The 16,829-nt window shown below is 45.2% G+C and overlaps 1 protein-coding gene and 1 long non-coding RNA gene across 9 annotated transcripts in view; one reads left to right on the top strand and one right to left on the bottom strand.

Moving 5' to 3' along the window:
• Window positions 1-16,829, bottom strand: part of ENPP2 (ectonucleotide pyrophosphatase/phosphodiesterase 2) — a 264,936-nt gene that overhangs the window by 10,665 nt on the left and 237,442 nt on the right. For 5 of the 7 annotated variants that reach the window (XM_075352916.1, XM_075352917.1, XM_075352915.1 and 2 more), the window contains one exon: window positions 7,217-7,267. The exons of the other annotated variants lie outside the window; for them this stretch is intronic. In XM_075352916.1, the coding sequence (XP_075209031.1) occupies window positions 7,217-7,267 (51 nt within the window). The remainder of the gene's footprint in view (window positions 1-7,216; window positions 7,268-16,829) is intronic. 7 annotated transcript variants of the gene reach the window in all.
• LOC142317029 (uncharacterized) overlaps window positions 1,479-16,829 on the top strand; it is a 109,102-nt gene continuing 93,751 nt past the window's right edge. Inside the window, exons 1-3 of one of the 2 annotated variants that reach the window (XR_012754658.1) lie at window positions 1,479-1,536; window positions 6,868-7,077; window positions 11,412-11,845. This is a non-coding gene — a long non-coding RNA (uncharacterized LOC142317029). Of the gene's footprint in view, window positions 1,537-6,867; window positions 7,078-11,411; window positions 11,846-16,829 lie in introns of those variants that run through there. The other variant, XR_012754657.1, reaches the window with a different exon arrangement.

The following is a 16,829-nucleotide window of genomic DNA, read 5'->3' on the forward strand; positions in this document are numbered from 1 at the left end:
GGATGCATGCACCACGCTCCATCAGGCCGCGGTGCACGCTATCAGGCCCGGACTGACAGGCGGGAGGGGCGGGACTTCTCCCGGTGGGCTGGCCGGTGGAGGGGTGGGGGGGCCGCCCCCCGCCTCTCCTGCACTGCCTGCTGTTTAAAATTATTTTGTGGCTGCCGCCACCCGCCGGCCGGCCCCGAGATGCCCGTCACCCCCGCTATCTGGGCCTGCAGCTCCCGGACACTGGAGGCGTCACACAGCCCCTGCAGCAGGTGGGTGCCCTCCCGGGTCTTACAGCGGAGCCGCAGCATGGCCGGTCTCTCCACAGAACAGCAGCACAACAATGGTGGACGCCGGCCGCTGACTCAGGGTCTCGCGAGACTTCACAATGGCGCCTGGTGACGGAGGCCGCCAGCTTCAGGCTGCGTGTACTGTAGTGCAGTGCACAGTTTGATCGGCGCTGGCAATGCATGTTTTTTGGCCGCCTGCCCGTCACTGCGTATTGTGTCCTGTCACAAGCGGGGTACTCACCTCACAAGTGAGCGATAACCCTCACCATGTGTGGAACACCCTATGGGAGCATGGCTGTCCAACAAACCATACCTATTGACCTCTATGGGGCAGGGGCACTTGTAGAGTAAGGTAGTCTGTGTAGACCAGGGGTTGCAGACCTGCAGCTTGGTGGCCTATGATGTGAGGTTCACAGGCCTGTCACGTATTGCTCACTGGCTCGTTGTGTGCTGCTCGCTGGCCTGCCATGTAAGTGTGTCGCCCAGGGCTATAGTGTACTGTACTCTGTCCTGGGCAGTGCAGGGTGAGGGGCATATGAGGGCTGCAGACTGTGACAGAAGCATGTGAAGGGGTGCAGAGTTTTTGAGAGGGGTAAATTGGATTACATGCAGGGTGAGGTATGTGGGTCAGGGTGTGTGGGATATGGGGGTGTAGTGTGTGTGATATGGGGGGTGCAGGCTGTATGGGGAGCAGGATGTGTGACATATGGGGGTGTAGTGTGTATGTGATATGGGGGGTGCAGGCTGTATGGGGAGCAGGGTGTGTGAGATATGCGGGTGTAGTGTGTGTTATGGGGGATGCAGGCTGTATGGGGAGCAGGGTGTGTGACATATGGGGGTGTAGTGTGTGTGATATAGGGGGTGCAGGCTGTATATGGAGCAGGGTGTGTGACATATGGGTGTGTAGGGTGTGTAAGATATGGGGGTGTAGTGTGTGTGATATGGGGGTGCAGGCTGTATGGGGAGCAGGGTGTGTGATATGGGGGGTGCAGGCTGTATGGGGAGCAGGATGTGTGACATATGGGGGTGTAGTGTGTGTGACGGACCCGTGGAAGCACCCCTAGTGGTGTGAAACGGTGCCGTTGTCCAGCGTGCTCCCTCCCCCCTTTTGCCTGCCTTTTATATGCACGAATGAAGCAATGCCTCAAAGCTGGCATTCTCTCAACATCAGGTGGGAAGAATGCCAGCTTCCAGTCATGCGCAGGAAAAAGAAGAAGCCAGACTGCTGGACTGATGTCATGCATCGCAAGTTCACAATGTAAGTTATTTATTTGATTTTTTTACAGCTAATTACCATTGTTTCAGTCCAGTTGTGGCTTTATACAGCAGGGAGGAGCATTCCTTGCTGTACTAAGTGAACATTGGAGCGATTGATCTGTCAATGGCCCTTTAAACATATTGTACGGCTCTCGCGGAATTATATTTCAAAATATGTGGCGTTTACGGCTCTCTTAGCCAAAAAGGTTCCTGACCCCTGCCCTAGAGGAAGGCAACAAGGTTTTATGTTTTGACTTTGGTGTTCCTGCAGGGAATGTGGGGTGCGTGTGGTGTTGTGACCTGTGACCCCTGGCGTCACACATACAGATATTTATACATATATATAATATATATATATATATATATATATATATATATATATATATATATATATATATATATATATATATATATATATATTACATACATACATACATACATACATATATATATATATTTATATTTATTATTTCAAAACTTATGATATGAATCCTGGAAGGGTGAGGAGAAAAACAATAGTGTAAAAATAGCAGGAATGATCAAAAAACAAGGAAAAAAACAAAAACAAAAAAAACACAAAACAAAAACGACTTAAATTTTAATAAAAGTCCACATCAAGTGTTCCTGACTTGCACCATTATGTAATGTGGGTTTTACCTGTGTAATCACACGTTAAAAAAAAATGCTAAACTTTTGGGTGCTACTGTACCCCCATAAGGCTCTGTTCATGGATTCTGTACATAACGGAGCCATGACAGCTATGATTGATTTGTTATCAAGTGGATTTCATTGATTTGCCAACAGCAAATTTCCAGTAGGGTGTCCTTTTTTAAAAAAAAAAAAAATAATAATTGACTCCGGCAGTCTCAACTGTATTGTCACAGAGGAATGGTGTGCATGGTAAACTCTCCAGTGAAATCCATAGGAGTTGGTGACTGTTGTATTAAATGGGAGATATGGAGCACATGTTTCCTTCTCCAGAACAAAGCACACTACTGCTGTATTACAGCTAATTAAGTCCTAAAGTACCACCCATTCACCTGCTTTCATGAAACTGCGGCCACCTTAGATTCCTTGGTGACACTTGTTCCCTTGTTCTTCTCTCACACACACAAAGTTGTTTTCATTCTTCTGATGGTGTCCTTATTCCTTTATGGTTCATCAACTACTCTCTAAGGGTACCTTCACACTTTAGCGATGCAGCAGCGATCCGACCAGCGATCTGACCTGGTCAGGATCGCTGCTGCATCGCTACACGGTCGCTGGTGAGCTGTCAAACAGGCAGATCTCACCAGCGACCAGTGACCAGCCCCCAGCCAGCAGCGACGTGCAAGCGACGCTGCGCTTGCACGGAGTCGCCGTCTGGAAGCTCCGGAGACTGGTAACTAAGGTAAACATCGGGTATGGTTACCCGATGTTTACATTAGTTACCAGCACACACCGCTTAGCTGTGTGTGCAGGGAGCAGGGAGCCGCGCACACTGAGCGCTGGCTCCTTGCTCTCCTAGCTACAGTACACATCGGGTTAATTAACTCGATGTGTAATGCAGCTACATGTGCAGAGAGCAGGGAGCCGCGCACACTGCTTAGCGCTGGCTCCTTGCTCTCCTAGCTACAGTACACATCGGGTTAATTAACCCGATGTGTACAGCAGCTACATGTGCAGAGAGCCGGAGCCGGCAGCACAGGCAGCGTGAGAGCTGCGGAGGCTGGTAACTAAGGTAAATATCGGGTAACCACCTTGGTTACCCGATGTTTATCTTAGTTACCAGCCTCCGCAGCTGCCAGACGCCGGCTCCTGCTCCCTGCTCGCTTAATTTGTCGCTCTCTCGCTGTCACACACAGCAATCTGTGTGTCACAGTGGGAGAGCGCCTATGAAGAAAACGAACCAGGGCTGTGTGTAACGAGCAGCGATCTCGCAGCAGGGGCCAGATCGCTGCTCAGTGTCACACACAGCGAGATCGCTAATGAGGTCACTGCTGCGTCACAAAAAGCGTGACTCAGCAGCGATCTCGGCAGCGAGCTCACTGTGTGTGAAGCACCTCTAACTGTTCTTGAAAAAGTAAGGTCAGATCGCTGGTCGGATCGCTGCTGCATCGCTAAAGTGTGAAGGTACCCTAAATGACCTTCCTGGTCTCTAACACTCTTCCCCACCATGTACTGCTGCTACAGTAAACCCTGTCATACCTGACTAACAGGAACTACAGCCCACAGGAGGATAGGGCATGTTGAAATCATTGGCAAACATTGCAGACATAAAACATTACACTTATACAAGTGGTGTCTTTGTGGCGCCCCAGAGGCTCTGGTGGCCACAGGGTACTGCACCTCAATTAAAGTGCGGTATCCATCTCCGGCAAGGGGGGGGGGAATCACTGGTGTTCCACATTCACACTCTACATACGGCTTAGGAGCCTTCACACAGGGTGGGATGGCTCAGGGTAGGCAGGGGGGTGGCCATCACAATGCATGGGACTTCCCCGATAACTGAAGCCAGCCACCTGGGGCGCAGGTTCCACTGGGGGTAGAAGGAGGTGCAATACACACACACACACACACACACACACACACACACACCTCAGTCAAGTCGGGACATATCGTTCTGACAAGACATCTCTGGAACTCTTGGACTTTGCTAGGCCCGGGGCTTGGAGCGGGAGCTCAGCCAGGGCACCTAACTGCTGAGGGGGACATCCTAGGAAAATGACATTTTCTCTCTCTCTTCAAACACCGGTGGTGGCCCACTTACTTGCTTGGGATTGACCGGAGCCCACGACGGCAGAGAGCAGCACCTGAGTGCAGTTTTAAATCCGTGAGTAAAAGAACATGGAACTGCAGTTGCCGATTTAGACTGATTAGCCCCGCGCTTCAGCGCTCCCACGGGACTGCCATTTCCTCGTTATCCACCAGGGGCCTGCTCCACCTGTGGGGAGCAACACCATCCTGGCTGCCGTAACACCTGCCCCGGCGAGGAATTCTGCAGTGGTAGCTAATCCCCGGCCGCATACCACAGGTGGTGTCACAACAAACTGTTCCCCATCACCCCGCTTTCCCCTTCTTTTCCTGTACGCCTCGGGGCAACGGAGTCGGGCAAGGCCACCCGTGACTTTGCCTGACCCGACCCTCAATGGCCCGGCAATGAGTAGGTTAACCACCTGCCCCGTGGGGTGCTACATCTTCAACAAGGGAAAAAGCGACGCCTGACCACCTCCGTACACCCCAAGGAGAGGTTCCACATGCTATTTTTCCTCTTTGAAAAAATAGGATCCATTTGTTTAGGTAACAGTTTAAGGTATCCTTTAATAACGGCCACTAATATGATCAGCTGAAATAACTGATTTACTTGTGAGTAGGTAGTGATAATTTAGACATGCTTCACCATGTTAGTAGAGAGATCCAGTGGAAGCGTAAGAATTAAGGAAGTTTGGTAGGGCGAAACTATGGTCATTGTCACAAGTACTAGCAACTGGCCCCTGGTGAACAATTTGAAGATTGCCGATTTGGAGTAGTGGATTATTTGTTGGGAGAAGAAAAGGCATGTGAGTAGCTAAGGCAAAAATGTTGCCTGTAAAACAGAGCACTGACCTAAGAGGGAACAGCTGTTCAGTTGTCTTGATCCACAAGGCCTAATGGGTGTCAGGAAGTGGATGCTGAGCTAGCGGTTTTCCAACAGTGATCCATCAAAGAATCATAGCATGGAAGAGTTGGAAGGGACCTCGAGGACCATTGGGTCCAACTCAGAGTGCAGGTTTTCCCAAATCATCCCAGCTATAATGTTTATTATCCAGCTTCTGCTTGAAGATTTCCAGTGGTCGCCTGTTCCATTCTCTGACTGCCTTCACTGTCAAAGTTTTTCCTAATGTTTAATCTATAACTCTTTAATTTTATCTCATTTTTGTACTTCCTTGTGCTAATTAGAATAAGGTAGTTCCCTCTGCACTGTGACTTCCAGAAATTTGTAGACCGCTATTTACTTTGCAAAAGAGAAGGCTGAGAGGAGACTTAACATTCCTAGTTCTCTTAGCCGGTCTTCATATGATATGGTTTGCACACCTTCTACCATCTTTGTTGCTCATTTCTGGACTTGCTCCAATATATCGATGTCTTTCTTGAATTGGAGCCGAGAGCTGTACCATGTGGGAAGTAGGCTGCCATTTAACCGGTTACTACTGTAGCATAGGCTATATGCACATATTCGTGTGACACTTCTGCGCACTGAACATTTTTATTTTTTGTGTGTGTTCAGACCCATACAGTTCAATTGAGCCATAAACACATCCATTTTAAAAACGGATCCATGTCTCTATGCAGGTTGTATTCTTATCTGTGGAACACACTCAACCATTTACTTGGATGTAAATGTATATTTGGGATACTAACTACATCTCATCAGTACTGTGGCTCCTGAATGATCTGCAGTCTTATAGCTGGTAACAACAACTTCCAGAATCTCCTTATGTTACGGACACACTTGCGATACAATTATATATGCGATTTAATTGACACTGCAGTTGATTGCTGTACTAAATTTGGTAATGTATTCATGTACTACTTGTGGTTCTGGTGATGTATTTCAGTGCTTATGTTGATGTATTCCTGTACTGCTGATTGTTCTGGTGATTTATTCACATACGGTTATTGGTTCTGTTCCTGTGCACATGTAAAAATCCATAATTTGTAAGATTATGTGATGCATAGCTATGTTACTGAAATGTTGTGCAACCTGACAAGCGTTACTACATTTGTATTTATGTTAGGACCATTAAAGAGTTGTCCAGGTTTGTAATCTATGTGAGTGCAGACGTCTGAATGCTCACAGCGCACGCATTGCACACTGTCAGGATTCTCTGGTGCCGGAGGTGAGAAAAAGGGGATACTGAATGACAACGGAGAACAAAAAAAAAAAGTGTTTCTTGAATGGTTGGATGGTTGAATTGATTTGTGAATGCAGCTAGGACTAAGCTTGGGGAGCTCAAAACTGGGAAGAAGCTGTGGAGGGCAATTGTGGGTTAGTAAAAGCTATAGTGGACGTCAGATTGCCCTATTGGCCTGAAACGTGGCTCAGAAGCATAGTCGAGGGTTCTGTTGGGCTGTGGGGTGCAAACTAGAATTTTGCTGCCTATTTTCCAATATTTCTAGTTTATGCTCAATGCAAAAAATGGAAGCTGAAAGTCAAACTGTAACAATGTGCATGGTCCCATGGTGGATGCTAGACCAAGCCTTGTCATCCAACAGAAAGCCCATAATATTTGTGAGAGCGATCCATCAACTTAGAGCGGTTTCTCATTAACGTGTCGTGTGTGTGTATGTGTGTGTTTTTGTTATAATGCAGGAAGAACACATACAGAGCCACATGAAACACAAAACCACATGGAGGAAGTTGTAGACACGGAGACTTGCATGAGGACAGACCTAGGAATTAATCAAGAGCAGTTTCCACAGCCACAGTGAATCGCTCCCCAGAGACTGTCCTTCGAGCAAAGACATCTGGTGCTGACAAACAGAAGAAGGGTTGGAACATACAAGACAACAACAGATAAGGGTAAATTGCTCCATGCTGGAGGCACTGTTTGCTTACTCAATGGCGGTGGGTTAATTTTCCCCTTAGGTTGTTGAAATGTCAACTAAAGTTTAACTAAAGACAATCTTATTATGAACAAGAAAGGAGGAAATATACTAACCAGCCCCTTTGACCTGACTTTAGAAGAGCTCTGGGGACCGGACCTGGAAAACTACAAAAATACAAAAAAAAAAAAAAGCACAGATTTCTGCTGAAAAGTTTGACCTATATACTTGAAGAATTACAGATTTCGCATGCAAAAGCACCACCTGGCCAAATACAGATTAAGAAAAAAAAAAGTCAGATGCCCATTGCTAATAACATTTAAGTATTTAATTTTCAAACTCTTATAATGGCTATTTGGCTTATCTTAAAAATTTATGGGGAAAAATTCACCTCTGACCTGGAATCCTTAACAGTTCCAAAAATTATTGGGCTACATAAATTTTCAAGGTGCACTTTGACAGTCCCAACAGTAGAAGGCTACAATCTAATTTGCACACTAGAGTAACATGGATTTTAGTGGGACAGAAGGGCGCTATTGTTCCTTTTAGATCATCTAGCCTTTAACCAGGGGCATAACGAATGTGGTGGCAGATGTGGGAGGTGAGAAGAATGTTTAACATTTTTTTATGCGTTAGAGACTGTAAAAGGGACTGTATATACCAGGGAGGGGCCCAGGATAAAGGATATATATACCAGGATGGGGGACATACAGTATATACCAGGATAGGGATATACATACCAGGATGGGGACATATATACCAGGAAGAGGCCCAGGATATGGTGGACATCAGCACAGGATGGAGGACATTACTACATTAGGAACAGGGAGGGGGACAATGCGTAGATCTTTATAAGACCTAGTTATAACGGGATAAGGCACAGCCACAATAGTGGAAGATATTTGATGTTTGGTGTGGAAACCAACAAGTGCACCTCAATAAGATAGGGACAAGGCACTCTCAGGGGTTAATGTTCATGCAATTTTATTCCAATACAGTTTTAAACATGCAATGATTCGGCCACGTAATTGTCTTCATGAGACAACTTGTATTATTAAATGGCCAGAGTGACTGCAGAGGCAGCGGTATCCATCACTATGCTGTATATGATACTGCTGCCTCTGCAGTCACTCTGGCCATTTAATAATACAAGTTGTCTGATGAAGACAATTACGTGGCCGAAACATCGCATGTTTAAAACTGCATTGGAATAAAATTGCATGGACATTAACCCCTGAGAGTGCCTTGTACCTATTTTATAAGATTTGGAACACCACTAGGACCACACATCTTACCAATATGGGTGTGTGGGTGTGTGGGGGTGTGTGTGTGTGTGTGTGTGTGGGGGGGTGGGGGGCAGGGGGGGAAGGAATAGTCCCAAACTTTGCACTGTGGCTAATCAAATTCCAGTTACATCACTGCCTTTAATTTATCAACTTAGAACGATTCAGATGTTCTAGGGCTTCCTTAGTAATAAAGAGATTACATGGGATTATGTTAAAGAGAACCTGTCACCTAGAATATGCGTTCTAACCTATCAGCAGATGCATGTGTGCCCTAATTACACCTCCCTACCCATCCTTGTGCTGTAAAATTGTATAATATGAAAGTAATAAAAAAACGTTTTATTACCTTCATATTTCCTATGTAAATAGCAGGGTATTTGGTCCCATGGGCGGCGCCTTTGGGTGGCTTTGCACGTTGCAACATCGCACGTGCGATGTCGGTGGGATCAAATCGAAAGTGACGCACATCCAGCATCACTTTCGACATCGTAGTGTGTAAATCCTAGATGATACGATTAACGAGCGCAAAAGCGTCGTTATCGTATCATCGGTGCAGTGTCCGACTTTTTCATAATTACGCTGCCGCGACAGGTACGATGTTGTTCCTCGTTCCTGCGGCAGCACACATCGTTGTGAGTGAAGCCGCAGGAGCGAGGAACATCTCCTTACCTGCCGCCGGCGGCTATACGGAAGGAAGAAGGTGGGCGGGATGTTTACATCCTGCTCATCTCCGCCCCTCCGCTTTGATTGGCCGCCTGCCGTGTGACGTCGCTCTGACGTTGTACAACCCGCCCCCTTAGGAAGGAGGCGGGACGCCGGCCAGAGCGACATCGCAGGACAGGTGAGCGCATGTGAAGCTGGCGTAGCGATAATGTTCGCTACGCCAGGAATCACAAGATATCGCTGCTGCGACGGGGCTGGGACTATCGCGTGCAACATTGCAGCATCGGCTTGCGATGTCGCAACGTGCAAAGCCCGCCTTTCCCTATGGACGCCTGTATACTGCAGGGCACGTCTGAAGCCGGCGAGTGAACACCTGGAAAAGAAGCCTGCCGCAATGCGCACAGGATAGAAGGAGTGACGGGGACGTCGCTCATGTTACTCCATGGTATCACGCCCACAGGGGCGTGATACCACGTAAAGTATGCAGACGTCCATAGGGCAAGGCGCCGCCCATGGGACCAAATACGCTATTTACATAGGAAATATGAAGGTAATAAAACGTTTATTACCTTCATATTATACAATTTTACAGCACAGCGATGGGTAGGGAGGTGTAATTAGGGCACACATGCGTCTGCTGATAGGTCAGAACGCATATTCTAGGTCACAGGTTCCCTTTAAAATGTTGACCATCTAGTCATTTGATACATCACTCACTTGGTACATTTAGAATTTGGTGGCTAATGGTGCCAAGGACTTGTACTATACAGGTTATTAAAGTGAAAAGTGGAAAACTGTAGAATGTTGAAGCTCTAAAAGTATATGAAGGGCACATCAATATCTTCTACATACCATAAGTGGTCTACAGCTTTATGAAAAGAGTTTATTGGCTGAGGTTTATTTATTGAACATGGAACAGATAGAGTTTGTGGATATGTAAAGTGACTCCTACTACTTACTTTATCAAAAGGAAGTCAGGGCACATGAAGAGATACACGTATAATACATATACAGTCATGGGCCAAAAGTTTTGACACGGACCTAAATTTTGATTTTCACAAAGTTTGTGGCTTCAAGATTGTTTGATCTTTTTGTCAGAGCATTTCATAAGTTTTTACACTTTTGACAAATACATCAAGCCTATAGTAAAAGACTCAACAGCGTTGACCCAGAACACAGGATTCAAGGTAGGCCTCACCTCTTCAAACATTCTTCGAGATGTTCCAAACAATCTGACTTTACCCCAGTGCTCTGCAGCCCAATCTCTGTACTACCTGCAAAGTTATTTTCTCAGATGAAGCCTCCTTCAGATTGCTAGGGACATCTGTAGGGAATTATTGTTTGGAGAAGAAAAAGGTGAGCACTACCATGAGTCCCCCAAGTCATACCAACAGCAAAGTGTCCTGAGACCATTTATTCACTACCAGGAATAAAGAATAGGATCTAACCATCCTCCAAGAGCAACTGCTTTCAACCATCTAGGAGAACGTTGATGATGAACTATGCTTTTTCCAACAGGAGACAAGGTCATAAGACAAAAGTGATAAAGAAGCTTAGGCTGCTTTCACACTGCGTTGAGATCTCCATTTAGAGGTCCAGTCAGGGCTTCTGTCCGAATACCCCACAAAAAGGGTTTCAGACGCATGAGCCGACGGGGCCATTGACTATAATGGTACAGACGGAGTCACCGTGTGCTCTGTAGTGCACCATTTTCGGGAATATACACTTTCTGGAGGTGGACACCCAGATGTAGTAGACTGCGTCTGAGTGTCCGCCAGCAGTATGCGTATACTCCCAAAAATGGTGTATGACAGAGCACACGGTGACTCAGTCTGTACCATTATAGTCAATGGCCTCATCGGCGCATGCGTTCAAAACCCGTTTTGGGGGGGGGGGTTTAGGACAGAAGCCCAGACAGGACATCAGAATGCAATGTGAAAACAGCCTTAGTATACAAAATATACTTTTTCATCCATGGCCAGGAAACTCCCCAGATCTCAGGTCCATGGAGAGCACTATTCTACAGCCAAATAGGTTCAAAGACAAAAACTGTTCAACTTAACTAATTTCGTGGTGATGAAAATGAATATAATGCACCTTTCATGCAGGCTACTAGAAAAAATGCATGCTTATTATTTCATCATCATTGCATTGTTAGCAACTAGTCTATTACATTATTTATTTAGTCTATTGAGCCTTCAATATTCTATCAATTTAGGGTGACCAATCAAAAAACACCAACTCACTCCTATGACAATCCTAATTAGAGTTGTATCACCTACTTTTATAAATGCTCTCTGTGCGAGGTATACAGTTTTAGGAATTCTTAGCACATTGTCATGTTTCTACATGTTTTTTCCAGAATTACCTCGTTCTTACACTAACAAAGTGGATCGTTTTTGCTACACAGGCGGAGAAGACACTTGTGTCCCAAAGGCGGAACTCGACTACCATGATAAGGAAAGTCTACAACCTGTATTTTGGCTGCAGAATAGGAGATCAGGGCTTCAACGTAAATGAGTCTTGGCACAAACTTGATGCATTTGTCAATAAAAGTCTAAAAACTTCTGAAATGCTAATTGTTCTTCAGTACCCATAGAAATATCTCACTAAAGATTTAAAGATATTTGAAGCAGAAGACCTTGCAAAACACAAAATGAAGGTCACTCAAATCTTGTGACCATAACTATATATGTGAAGTAAACAATAAAAAGCACAAGAACATATAAAAAAAACACATGGGAAACATGAATACAAGGAAAAAGATTAGGCATAGACAGAAGAAGCAGAACACAAAAACCACAGTGTGCGTGTGCGTGTCCTTACGTGCTTTTAGCTGGATGTCAATAAGATTTGTCATTCATTTGTTGTTAATAAAGGCTTTTCTTCAGGCCAAGCAGAATTAGTTCAATTTCGTAAAACATGCCAGAAATTTTAGTTGCTCCATAAGGACGAATATGATGAGTAAAGTGGTATCCCGGCTCCATTCACTTCTGCATGGAACGGTAAACGGGTTGGTGACGCAATATCTACGTGTAAGTGCTAGATCATCCCCAGTCTTGTTCACTAAAATAAGACTGGTGTCTGATACCGGCTGCACACACACCCGAGTCTTGCTTGTGAGGTCTCCCAGGACAGTTGGCAAATCTCTCAGGTGCTGCAGAAGCCTCTCGGAAGGCAGAACTTTCTCATTGTTTTCATCAGACTCCGCCTTGGTGTCCAGATATACATGTGGTTGGAGTACAAAGAACATTAAGGCCATGTGCGCACTAGAAAGTGACTTTTTCTTAGGGAAAATCTGGACCCTCTGAAAGAATCCCGCACCCGCAGTAAAAATCCGCACAAAAACCACAACAAAATCCGCATGTGGTTTTACCACGGTTTTTCTGCAGGTTGGTCATTGCGGATTTTTACCATTATCTATGGCAAAAACTGCAGGTACCTGCAGAAAAGAAATGACATGCTCATTAATTCCGCAGCGGAAAATACGCGGGTAAATACGCAGGTATAAAAAAACGCAGTGTGCGCACAGCATTTTTTAAAACCCATAGGTTTTGCTGGGGAATGTCTGCAGCAATGTTAGACACATTTCCTGCAGCAAATCTGCAGCAAAATCCGTGGTAAATCCGCAGCGTGCGCACATATTCAAGGGGACTTGAATGGGTGTAGACCAGACCTGGGCAAGGGGCGGCCCGCGGGCCACATCCGGCCCGCCTACTCTCTGTGACCGGCCCGCCTGTCTTTCAGGGAGAAATCCTGCAGGTCCGCACTGTAAGTGCAGGCAGCGGAACGCAGGAGTCTCTGCTCTGTTCCCTGCCGGCACTTTGTCAGTGACACACGCGCGCGCTCTGATGTTGTCAGTACTGCGCTGCGTGTGTCATTTCAAAAGTTCCCACCCGGCAGAAGGAGCAGCGCAGCGGGGGCCTTCACGGAGAGAAGCAGCGGCGGGGGCCCCTCGCAGAACAGCATCAGCACACCCAGGGCCCGTATAAGAGGAGCTCAGCGGGGGGCCTGTACGGAGGGTGCCTGAGGACGGGGACGATAACAAGGGAGAGGTAAGTATTGACTAATAAGCTGAGGAGGGGACCAATGGGGGAGGCGGGACTGGTGACTAATACTGGGGGTGTAGTGGTATAGTTTTACAGGTGTAGTATATGGTGTTGTATATATAGTGGTGTAGTATATAGTGGTGTAGTACATGGGGTCAGGGGCGTAACGACCGCGGTCGCAGAGGTCACCACTGCGATCGGGCCAGCAGGGTTATAGGGGCCCGGGAGCCGCTCTGCAGAGCCGGCTGCCGGGCCACTATTAAGTGCTGCAGTGTAGTGGCCGACAATGCGACCGTCAGGGGGCCGGCCTGTGAGTCAGGGGAGCCCAGTGTCAGCAGAGGGGCCCCTGACCTGGAGAGGCCACCAGCCGTGTCTGAGCTGCACAGAAGACGAAATAATCCATCCTGCAGGACCTGCGATGACGTCACGCCCATGTGACTGTGTGGGAGGAGACACAGGAGGCCGGCAGAAAGCAAGAGAACTGAATCCTAAAAGAGATTTGGACACATGATGACTGGTAAAAAGAAAAGAGGGGACATGAGAGGGGGAAGGGCGCTACAGAGTGAGTGGCATATGAGGGCTGCAGACTGACAGAAGGATGTGAACGGGTGCAGAGTGTTTGAGAGGGGTAAGTTGGGGTACAGGCAGGGTGACATGTGTGGGCATGGTGTGTGACATATCGGGGTGTAGTGTGTGATCTGGGGGGTGCAGGCTGTATGGGGAGCAGGGTTTGTGAGATATGGGAGTGCAGGTTGTATGGGGAGCAGGGTATGTGAGATATGGGGGTGTAGCGTGTGTGATATGGGGGTGCAGGCTGTATGGAGAGCAGGGTATGTGACATATGGGGGTGTAGTGTGTGTGATATGGGAGAGCAGGGTGTGTGATATATGGGGGAGTAGTATATTACAAGTGTACTATATGGAGGTGTAGTATATTACAAGTGTACTATATGGAGGTGTAGTATATTACAGGTGTACTATATGGAGGTGTAGTATATTACAGGTGTGCTATATGGAGGTGTAGTATATTACAGGTGTGCTATATGGAGGTGTAGTATATTACAGGTGTGCTATATGGAGGTGTAGTATATTACAGGTGTGCTATATGGAGGTGTAGTATATTACAGGTGTGCTATATGGAGGTGTAGTATATTACAGGTGTGCTATATGGAGGTGTAGTATATTACAGGTGTGCTATATGGAGGTGTAGTATATTACAGGTGTGCTATATGGAGGTGTAGTATATTACAGGTGTGCTATATGGAGGTGTAGTATATTACAGGTGTACTATATGGAGGTGTAGTATATTACAGGTGTACTATATGGAGGTGTAGTATATTACAGGTGTGCTATATGGAGGTGTAGTATATTACAGGTGTGCTATATGGAGGTGTAGTATATTACAGGTGTACTATATGGAGGTGTAGTATATTACAGGTGTACTATATGGAGGTGTAGTATATTACAGGTGTGCTATATGGAGGTGTAGTATATTACAGGTGTACTATATGGAGGTGTAGTATATTACAGGTGTGCTATATGGAGGTGTAGTATATTACAGGTGTACTATATGGAGGTGTAGTATATTACAGGTGTACTATATGGAGGTGTAGTATATTACAGGTGTGCTATATGGAGGTGTAGTATATTACAGGTGTGCTATATGGAGGTGTAGTATATTACAGGTGTGCTATATGGAGGTGTAGTATATTACAGGTGTACTATATGGAGGTGTAGTATATTACAGGTGTGCTATATGGAGGTGTAGTATATTACAGGTGTGCTATATGGAGGTGTAGTATATTACAGGTGTGCTATATGGAGGTGTAGTATATTACAGGTGTGCTATATGGAGGTGTAGTATATTACAGGTGTGCTATATGGAGGTGTAGTATATTACAGGTGTGCTATATGGAGGTGTAGTATATTACAGGTGTGCTATATGGAGGTGTAGTATATTACAGGTGTGCTATATGGAGGTGTAGTATATTACAGGTGTGCTATATGGAGGTGTAGTATATTACAGGTGTACTATATGGAGGTGTAGTATATTACAGGTGTACTATATGGAGGTGTAGTATATTACAGGTGTGCTATATATGGAGGTGTAGTATATTACAGGTGTAGTATATAGGGATGTAGTATATTACAGGTGTACTATATGGAGGTGTAGTATATTACAGGTGTGCTATATGGAGGTGTAGTATATTACAGGTGTGCTATATGGAGGTGTAGTATATTACAGGTGTGCTATATGGAGGTGTAGTATATTACAGGTGTACTATATGGAGGTGTAGTATATTACAGGTGTGCTATATGGAGGTGTAGTATATTACAGGTGTGCTATATGGAGGTGTAGTATATTACAGGTGTGCTATATGGAGGTGTAGTATATTACAGGTGTACTATATGGAGGTGTAGTATATTACAGGTGTACTATATGGAGGTGTAGTATATTACAGGTGTGCTATATATGGAGGTGTAGTATATTACAGGTGTAGTATATAGGGATGTAGTGATGTAGTATATTACAGGTGTAGTATATAGGGATGTAGTGATGTAGTATATTACAGGTGTACTATATGGAGGTGTAGTATATTACAGGTGTGCTATATGGAGGTGTAGTATATTACAGGTGTGCTATATGGAGGTGTAGTATATTACAGGTGTGCTATATGGAGGTGTAGTATATTACAGGTGTGCTATATGGAGGTGTAGTATATTACAGGTGTACTATATGGAGGTGTAGTATATTACAGGTGTACTATATGGAGGTGTAGTATATTACAGGTGTGCTATATATGGAGGTGTAGTATATTACAGGTGTAGTATATAGGGATGTAGTGATGTAGTATATTACAGGTGTGCTATATGGAGGTGTAGTATATTACAGGTGTGCTATATGGAGGTGTAGTATATTACAGGTGTGCTATATGGAGGTGTAGTATATTACAGGTGTGCTATATGGAGGTGTAGTATATTACAGGTGTGCTATATGGAGGTGTAGTATATTACAGGTGTACTATATGGAGGTGTAGTATATTACAGGTGTACTATATGGAGGTGTAGTATATTACAGGTGTGCTATATGGAGGTGTAGTATATTACAGGTATACTATATGGGGGTGTAGTATATTACAGGTGTAGTATATAGGGGTGTAGTGAGGTAGTATATTACAGGTGTACTATATGGAGGTGTAGTATATTACAGGTTTACTATATGGAGGTGTAGTATATTACAGGTGTACTATATGGAAGTGTATATAGTGGTGTAGTATATAGGGGTGTAGTGATGTAGTATATTACAGGTGTAGTATATGGGGGTATAGTGATGTAGTATATTACAGGTGTACTATATGGAGGTTTGAGCCAATTAAAGGTATTTGTGCAGGACCTGTGTGAGGTCACCTGGGTTCGAGCCATATTATTCTATGCCCTTGAAAATACGGTAAGACCGTTTTTCTTTATCCATATGGTTACGGTCGATGTATGGTTTATACTGCTCGGACGGAGCAACCATCTCAGCTGTGACTATTAGTGTAGGTGTGGGTGTGACTTGTTGTTTTACACCTCCTGCATATTGTGCCTGAGTGTTTTTGGTCTGAGGCTGTCTATTTCTGTTTTTCAGCCCATGAGAAACACCTTTTATTCTTTTATGGTGGCAGTCCACTTTTTACTTGCATATGAAATAAATGTTATGTTTTAGGAGTTTTTGTATCTCTTGTTTATGAC

This window comes from Anomaloglossus baeobatrachus, chromosome 6 (assembly GCF_048569485.1).
Source record: "Anomaloglossus baeobatrachus isolate aAnoBae1 chromosome 6, aAnoBae1.hap1, whole genome shotgun sequence".
NCBI classification, from domain to species: Eukaryota; Metazoa; Chordata; class Amphibia; order Anura; family Aromobatidae; genus Anomaloglossus; species Anomaloglossus baeobatrachus.